At 36.4% G+C, this 9862-nt stretch overlaps 1 protein-coding gene across 2 annotated transcripts in view; it reads left to right on the top strand.

Annotated features, from left to right (window-relative positions):
- CCDC91 (coiled-coil domain containing 91) overlaps positions 1–9559 on the top strand; it is a 409281-nt gene extending 399722 nt beyond the window's left edge. For both annotated transcript variants that reach the window (XM_068970284.1, XM_068970286.1), the window contains one exon: positions 8508–9559. In XM_068970284.1, coding sequence (XP_068826385.1) covers positions 8508–8618 — 111 coding nt within the window. In that variant the 3' untranslated portion in view covers positions 8619–9559. The remainder of the gene's footprint in view (positions 1–8507) is intronic.
- The last annotated feature ends 303 nt before the right edge of the window (positions 9560–9862 follow it).

The following is a 9862-nucleotide window of genomic DNA, read 5'->3' as shown; positions in this document are numbered from 1 at the left end:
AATATTTTTCATTCGAGGATATTTGCTTTACAATATTGTATTAGCTTCTGCCTTGCAATAATGTGCATCAGCCACAAGTACAAATATGTCCCCTCCCTCCTGAACCTTTCCCCCCTTCACCTTATCCCACCTCTCCAAGGTTTCTTTCTAAAGGAGCTTAATTAAGTTCTTCCCTGGTGGCTCAGAGGTTAAAGCGTCTGCCTCCAATGCGGGAAACGCGGGTTTGATCCCTGGGTCGGGAAGATCCCCTGGAGAAGGAAGTGGCAACCCACTCCAGTATTCTTGCCTGGAGAATCCCATGGACAGAGGAGCTTGGTAGGCTACAGTCCATGGGGTCACAAAGAGTCGGACATGACTGAGTGACTTCACTTTCACTTTCGATTAAGTTCTTAGGTACTAACATGGAACATCTAAATCATTTATTCAACCATTTATCTGTTGAGAGAACTGTTTCCCTGTTTCCTCTGACATCTGTGTTAATGATATCTGAGGACTAAATTCTATGCAGTTACTTAGAGGATCTACTTAGATTCCGGGTTGAATCATTATTGCTATGGTATGATGAGTGGGAGGGATCAGGCTCCTTCCAATGAATCCTCCCAAGTTTTTAGCTTAGTTTTTTTTTTTTTTTTTTTTCAGACTTTAAACTTTTTTTTATATTGAGGTTTAACTGATTAACAATGTTGTGGTGGTTTCAGGTGAACAGCCAAGGGACTCAGCCATGCATATGCATGTATCCATTCTCCCTCATATGCCCCTCCCTTCCAGGCTGGCACATAACACTGAGTAGAGTTCCATGTGCTATACAGTAGCTCCTTGTTGATTATCCATTTTGAATACAGCAGTGTGTACACAGCCATCCCAAACTCCCTAGCTATCCTTTCCCCTGGCAACCATCAGTTCATCTTGCAAGTCTGTGAGTCTCTTTATGTTTCTTAAGTTCATTTGTATCATTTCCTTTTAGGTTTTGTTGAGTTATTAAGCTCTCTAAGCACAAATGTGGGTTTCCTCTTTTACATCATTTAGATGTAAATTACTGAGCTTCTGCTTATAGGAACAGAAATAATGAAAGGCCATCTGAGTGTGTATGTGTTTGTTTGGTTTTTTTTTTTTCTGATTTTGGAGGACAGGGAAAAGGAAACAAGGGAAAAGTTGTGGAATGGGAAGGAAAGGGATGGGGGGAGTCTTCAAGATGAAAAGTTAAAATAAGCCTGACAGTCCAATAGTTAGGACTCCCAGCTTAGCTTCCAGTACTGAGAGCCGGGTTCAATCCTTGGTCAGGGAACTAAACTCCCACAAGCTGCCCTGCACAACCAGGAAAAAAATGGTCATTGATACCTAAGGTTAGTCAAACATAGTTATATGAGCTCCATTCTTAGTGAAGTCTATCACGTATCCTTTTTTTGTTTTCCCTTTAAGAAATTTTTAGTCCTCCCAAAGATTTTGAAGCATGTACCTGATGAGCATTAGTATATTTGCTCATTTGGCTCTGAAGAATGGGTAAATTCAGGCAGTTTATTTTAGTCGTATCCTGAAAGTTTTGCTAAGAAATATAATTTCAGGAATTGGCAAACCATTTGTTACCAGATCTCCTGGGCTATTGAAGAAGGATTTAATTTTCTACATGTCCACTTGTTGCAGTCTGAATCCTTTAATGACACTCTTAAAACAAGTATAAAGATTTACTGTGCATGTGATAAATTCTACGGAGTACCTCCAGCCAAAAAGAAAGTAAAGTTTACTATGCATGAAGGATGTTAAAATACACTGCTGTACATTACTGTAGAATTTCGGTTTTAGTGTTACATCTCTAACAGCTTTCTCATCTGTCGACTGTTGTATTTTTCTTAGAATTTTAAAACTCTAGATCCAATTTATTTTTTATTGTCCATAAACCTTTAAATCACAATATTGTCTTTAGAATACTAGAGCCTGTCAGTGCCCTCATTGTTTACCTTTTGAGGATCCCATAACTAATTGTAGAGTATGGTCTCATTTCTTCCCACTAGGACTATCAGTATTCATAAATTTATACTCTTCATTGTAGTTTGTTCCTGAATATCAGAAGTCAGATGTTCTGATTTATAGAGGATTCTAAAATAAGTTTCTAAAAAGCCTTATCTTATATATGTGTGTTATATGGAGGAACTAATATTTCTATTAAATGTTTCATTGACCAAAATTTTAAAGTAAGCAATCTGCCTGCAATGCAGGAGATGCAGGTTCAATCCCTGGGTCAGGAAGATACCTGAAGAAGGGAATAGCAACCCACCCCAATATTCTTGCCTGGAGAATTCCATGGACAGAGGAGCCTGGTGGGCCACAGTCCATGGGGTCACAAAGAATCGGAAACAACTGAGTGACTAATACTATATCAGGAAAAGTAATTGTAGCAGCTGATTTGTAAATGATTTTAAAAGCTATTTTAGTAATTTAAATAAATTTGCTTGCTTGTTTTGTACCTATAAAAAAAAGAAATGTTATATTGCCCATTAATGTAACTCATGGCAATATATTTTTAAATTTTGCTTAGTTTTTACACTTTAAGAAAAAAAAGTATCAGACTATCTGTCGTCTGATTTTTTTCTTTTTAATTTCAATTTTATTGCAAGTGTTTATTGCCTCTAGAGAAACCTGTATGCGGGTCAAGAAGCAACAGTTAGAACTGGACATGGAACAACAGACTGATTCCAAATAGGAAAACAAGTATGTCAAGGCTGTGTATTGTCACCCTGCTTATTTAACTTATATGCATAGTACATCATGAGAAATGCTGGGATGGAGAAAGCACAAGCTGGAATCAAGATTTCCAGGAGAAATATCAATAACCTCAGATATGCAGGTGGCACCACCCTTATGGCAGAAAGTAAGGAAGAACTAAAGAGCCTCTTGATGAAAGTGAAAGAGGAAAGTAAAAAAGTTGGCTTAAAGCTCAACATTCAAAAAACTAAGAACATGTCATCTGGTCCCATCACTTCATGGTCAATAAATGGAGAAACAGTGGAAACAGTGGCTGACTTTATTTTGGGGGACTCCAAAATCACTGCAGATGGTGATTGCAGCCATGAAATTAAAAGACGCTTACTCCTTGGAAAGAAAGTTATCACCAACCTATACATTATATTAAAAAGCAGAGACATTACTTTGTCAACAAAGGTCCGACTAGTCAAGGCTATGGTTTTTCCTGTAGTCATGTATGGATGTGAGACTTGGACTATAAAGAAGGCTGAGTGCTGAAGAATTGATGCTTTTGAACTGTGGTATTGGAGAAGACTCTTGAGAGTCCTTTGGACTGCAAGGAGATCCAACCAGTCCATCCTAAAGGAGATCAGTCCTGGGTGTTCATTGGAAGGACTGATGTTGAAGCTGAAACTCCAATATTTTGGCCACCTGATGCAAAGAGCTAACACATTTGAAAAGACCGTGATGTTAGGAAAGATTGAGGGCAGGAGGAGAAGGGGACAACAGAGGATGAGATGGTTGGATGGCATCATTGGACATGGGTTTTGGGTAGACTCTTGCAGTTGGTGATGGACAGGGAGGCCTGGTGTGCTGCAGTTCATGGGGTTGCAGAGTCAGACACAACTGAGCGACTGAACTGAACTGAACTGAAGTAATTTATGTTCTTCTAAAGTATTAGATGGTATGGTTGGCTGAATGGTAGGTACATGTGATATGCTAAAATTTATTTACACAGTTGTAGTATTTAAAAGAGCATATTTCCATGGGCTTCCCCAATGGTAAAGAAAGTGAACGCCTTAGTTTCAGTTGTGTCTGACCTTGTGAACCTATGGACTATAGCCCACCAGGCTCCTCCGTCCATGAAATTTTTAAGGCAAGAATACGGAGTGGGTTGCCATTCCTTTCTCCAGGGGATCTTCCTGACCTAGGAATTGAACCCAGGTCTCATGCATGGCAGGCAGATTCTTTACCATCTGTGTAACCAAGAAGTCCATGAGTGATAAAGAATCTGCCTGCAGTGCAGGAGATGTGGGAGACTTGTGTTCAATCAGGACTTCCCTAGTGGCTCAGATGGTAAAGCTTCTGTATACAATGTGGGAGACCCTTGGGTCAAGAAGATACCTTGGAGGAGGGCATGGGAATGCACTCCAGTATTCTTGCCTGGAGAATCCCATGGACAGAGGAGCCTTTTGGGCTACAACAGTTCATGGGGTCACAAAGAGTCTCACCCTACTTAAGTGACATATTTACATAGGGATAGGGTGAACTGTCTGTGGAAGCAGAATAGGGAGGCTGAAGAAAGATTCAGGCATATATGGAAACCTGATTTACGATAGAAGTAGCATTGCAGATGACATGTTTTTTGGCTCAAGCAATATCTATAAGATATTGTAGCATACAGAGGTCTGTGTGATGGGTGTTCACTACAGCATTTTACTAGTATAAAAGCAAAAGATTGTTCATCCAAATGTCTGTCGATAGTATAATTTTTAAATAAGTAATAAAATAATTCATTATATATATTAAATTATAAATATAAAATGGAAAATTATACAGTGATTTAGACAAAGAAAACAGGGAAAAACCACTCCTTTTGTACACTACATCTGGGACTAATAGGTGGCTCAGACGGTAAAGAATCCGGCTGCAGTGCGGGAGATCTGGGTTCAATCCCTGGGTTAGGAACATTCCCTGGAGAAGGGAATGGCTACCCACTCCAGTATTCTGTTCTGGTCCCAAAGAGTCAGACACGACTGAGCAACTTTCACTGTCACTTGCTCTGGAAAGCAATTTGGTAATAACTATCACAATTTAAAATATGCAGATCCTATCAAACAACCTGATTAAAAATGGGTGGAAGAACTGAATAGACATTTTTTTTCGAAGACGAAATGCAGACAGCAGACAAACACATGAAAAGATGATCAACATCACTAATCATCTGGGAAATGCAAATCAAAACCATGGTGAGACATCAGCTCACACCTGCCAGAATGACTATCATTGAAAAGAATAACAATTACAAATATGGTGAGGATGTGGAGAGCACTGAACTCTCATATGCTGTTGGTGGGAATGTAAATTGGTACAGCCACTGTGGAAAACAATATGGAGATTTCTCAAAAAACTAAAAATGGAACTATCATATCACCCAGCAATTCCACTCCTGGGTATATAGTTAAAAACAAAAATACTAATTTGAAAAGATACAGGGACCCAAATGTTCATTCTAGCATTATTTATACTAGCCAAGGTATAGAAGCAACCTCAGTGTCCATCAACAGATGACTAGTAAAGATGGTGTATATATAGACACACACAATGGAATATTGCTCAGCAATAAAAAAAAAGAAGAATGAAATTTTGCCATCTGCAACATCATGGATGGACTTGGAGGGCATATTAAGTGAAGTAAGTCAGAAAGAGAAAGACAAATAGTATATGATATCACTTATATGTGAAATCCAAAAAAAGTACAATAAACTTATGACTAAAACAAAAAAGATGCAGACTCACATATATAAGAACACACTACTGGTTACCTCTGGGGAGAGGGAAGGGAAGAGAGGCAACGTAGGGGTAGAAGGAAAAAACAGGGTTACTATGAGATTATATGAAATCATCCATGTAAAACTTTTGAAAATTACAAAGCATTACAGAATTTAAATAATCTTCCATTCAGTAAAAAATAATTTTTTTAAAGGACAAGATATGAATGGATGAACAGAGGTGACTGGCTAGGTGTCTAATCAGAACACTGGCATTCCCCATGAAGAATGCTGCTGGCTACACTGGATTCTGGAACACTGAAAACAGCAACTGCACTGACAGTAGGAACAAAATGAATTATAAGTACTTTGGCATCTAAGAGAGAAGTGTGTGTCTGATCACTATTGGCTGTAATATTTTTGGTCAGTTACCTTGGAAGGAAAGTTATGACCAACCTAGACAGCATATTAAAAAGCAGAGACATTACTTTGCCAACAAAGGTCTGTCTAGTCAGGGCTATGGTTTTTTCAGTGGTCATATATGGATGTGAGAGTTGGACTATAACGAGAGCTGAGCGCCGAAGAATGGATGCTTTGAACTGTGGTGTTTAGAGAAGAATCTTGAGAGTCCCTTGGACTGCAAAGGAGATCCAACAAGTCCATCCTAAAGGAGATCAGTCCTGGGTGTTCATTGGAGGGACTGATTTTGAAGCTGAAACTCCACTACTTTTGCCAAACTCCACTACTTTTGCCACCTCATGTGGAGATCTGACTCATTTGAAGAGACCCTGATGCTGGGAAAGATTGGGGGCAGGAGGAGAAGGGGACAACAGAGGATGAGATGGTTGGATGGCATCACTGACTCAATGGACATGGGTTTGGGTGGACTCTGGGGGTTGGTGATTGACAGGGAGGCCTGCGTACTGTGGTTCATGGGGTCGCAAAGAGTCAGACCCAACTGAGCGACTGAACTGAACTGATCAGAAGTATTACACTTTTCTCTATTAATGAGATTTTTTTGTTAATTGTGTTTATTTTTCACACATTTACTGACTGCCTTGTATATTGGATCTCTTGGTTTTTTTGTCTTGCTCCTTTCATAGCCTGTTGTTCACACAGTGCCCATGTGAACATACTAATATGTTCAACCATAATTATATGATATTTTATCATATATCATCATATTATTTTGCATCTAAAAATAGACTATCCAAATCTTACAATGTAGAAAATCCATATAATAGAATCCCTTTAGACAGCCTTGAACATCTGAAGGTAATGTACCCAGGTTGAAATTTCTTTGGTGCTGTAAAAATAAGGCAGAATTGAAATAAACTTACATGTCTATCATTAAGAGAGTTGCTAAATAAATCATGGAATACAGTCAAGCAATATCTTAAAAAAAAAAGGAAAAATTTCCAGTAATGGCATAAACCCTCCCATGGTTAACAGTTAGAGCATCTGGACCAAATTTTTTTTAAAACCCATCTTTAAGTGCATGGAAACATCCAAAGTAGATAGAAACTACTAGGAATATACTAGACCTGGGTGTTGGTATACCCTTCTGTGCTATTTGAATTTAGACCAAGTGCAGAATAATTTTTTAAAACTTCAAATAATTAACTTTCATTATGCTTTATGTGTATTAAAATGAAACTTTAAAAATCTCAAATGTCTACTACATAGCTTTTAGATTATTAGGCATGTTTTTACTTTTAGAATTAAAAGTATACCTATCATTTCCTAGTAGATTGTTTTACTCTGTTTGGGTTAAGTATTGATTCTTTCAATCTCAGAAAATATTTATGGGATGTCTAACATGTGACCAGACTTTCTTCTAATGCTGAGGTACAATAGTCATCAAGACAGAGAAGCTCTCTGCTCACTTGGGGTTTACCTTGTAAAGAACTGTGTTACTTAATAGAGACTTTGTAAGCAAAAGATATATATTTACCTAAAGTTATCATCTGAGAGAAGAATGGGAAAAAAAAGGAAAAAGGATAAGCAAGAATCCTGTTTCTTTATGTACATTAAAATCCCTAATATTAGAGGGAGTCTTAGTAGTTTTCAATCTTTTTACATGAGGCTTTTGATAAATTTACTGTATTCTTTTTGATTAATTTTTAGGATATATCAAAATTTTAATCTTCTATTTTTTCAGTCATTTTAGAAATTAGTGGATTATAGATGTGTAATTTACTAGAGAATTTTTGTTTGGATTTGTCCTTTATGTTGAGGGAGCTTGTGGAGGAATATGTCAACTTTTACATAAATATGACAGGTGTGTATTGTGAAATGGAATTTATTTGGCTTTCTCTTGCATTCATCCATTCTTCTATAACCTGTAGGTAATATGTTGTTGTTGGTTATTTTTATACCATGAGCAATTTTTTAAGGCAGGAGAATTAAAAACTTTTTTGATGTAGTTAATAACCCTTAACATTATGAAAGTTTATGATTTTGTTCACTGCATTTGTTATTAATACACTAAAATTATCCTAATAAAAAAAAATCTGACTCAGCAGATAGACCAAATCAAATTTAAGTTTCAACAGTATCAAATATTCCTTAAAATACTCCTTTCCCAGGAACTTTCTCTTAATTTTAGGATATTGGGTATGTCCTCACTTATCCTTTGTCCCAGGTAAACTTAGGCCTGGTGTAATTATGCTGTTTTTCCCTACTATGTTTTTCTTTTGTTTTTTGCATCTGTTATATTTTTATGATATTTGTAGATGTCTTGTCTGTATATTCATTAAGAAATGGTATTTTAAAGACTATTTTATATTTTCTGAAATCATTCTGATCAAATTTATGGTATTTTCCAGTAGCTGAATATCAACATCAATTATAAAATTGTAACAATTATCATTTCATCTTAGATGATAGACCAAAAATAGTGACTGCAATATATCTGAGTTTAAAGCACTGTTTGATTTTCTAAATCAGCATCTGAAAAGTTTTGTCTAGTGGGCTTCAGTGGCATACTATTCTTTATCCCTCAACTAAGTATATTCTTTTTTCTTTCTCTCTCTCTCTTAAAAAAAATATCAACAGCTTGACCAAGTCATCCGCCAAAGAAGCCTGTCCAGTTTGGAACTGTTCCTTTCCTGTGCTCAGAAACAGTTAAGTGCTTTAATAGCTACAGAACCAGTTGACATTGAATAAAGAAAACGTGACAAGCTAACCCACACTGGCAATGGATAAATCATTAGACCTCTACAATACATGCTCTGAATTATAAAGATACTTTTGTTTTCTTTCCAAACCTTGGAAAATTGGTTTCCACTTCAAGGATAAACTAAAACAATATTTAGAAGAACAAGAGATCTAATTTATTTTCTTTTATTTTCTCCTTTATGTTTAATGTTATTTTATTAGTAGCAGTAGTAGCAGCAACAGACAGTATGATGTGCCCTCAAAACCATTGAAAATTACCAAAATTTAATTAAATAAACTTATAGCTTCTGGTGGCCGGTTACATTGTATTTGGCAAAAATAGTAAATATCTTTACTTATCATTTCACAGTGACTCTGGATGAGATTCTAGAATGTCATCATACATTTATTTGATTTTGAGGATATAAATAGCATGGTTTTCAATGTCACCTTTTTATCTGTGTAACTTAGCTATAAAGCATGGATATGCCAGAGAATCATTCTGATATTACCAACCTCTTCTATAGTGGGATCCATATATTGTCATTGGTAGCAATTTAAAACACTGAAGATTATTAAATTAATTCAACTTTGATCTTATGTACCACCTAAAGGAATATATATGTATAATATGCTTATCTCCTATTTCTGTTCTTCACAGTCACTATGAATCAATAAAATCTTTTTTCTTACAAATCACACCATGAACTTAATCTCCAGAAAGAGAATATAACTTAGGGAATTTATATTCCCTCTTATATATAAATATAATGGAATCAGGTCCAAATATGAGATGTGAAATGTTTTCCCAGTATTTCAGGATGTACTTAATTCATGAGCAGTGTGCTTCAGTGCAAAATCATGAGGTTTTTGTTTTCTCTTTTGACATCAAAACTAAAATATCATTTAAAATGTTTGCAAACATTTTTGTTTTGTTTCCTGAAATGCTCCTACTTTCATTGGCTTTGTACTTTTCTGGGATTTCTCGGTGTAATAAAGAGAGCTTCAAATATTATTTGGTTGTTGTTATTTTTAATAGTTTTTTCTTTAATTTTTTTTTCTAAATCTAACTTCTACATCTGTGGATGATGATGTTTTTAACTTATACCTACACACCAAGAATCTTTAACAAGGGCTTATTTTACCAAGGGCTTCTCTGTTGGCTCAGATGGTAAAGAATCCACCTACAATGTGGGAGACCTGGGTTTGATCCCTGGGTTGGGAAGATCCCTTGGAAGAGGGCACGGCAACCC

The sequence above is a fragment of the Capricornis sumatraensis genome, chromosome 4, assembly GCF_032405125.1.
Source record: "Capricornis sumatraensis isolate serow.1 chromosome 4, serow.2, whole genome shotgun sequence".
Taxonomy (NCBI): domain Eukaryota; kingdom Metazoa; phylum Chordata; class Mammalia; order Artiodactyla; family Bovidae; genus Capricornis; species Capricornis sumatraensis.
This window is presented reverse-complemented; position numbering and strand designations above follow the sequence as displayed.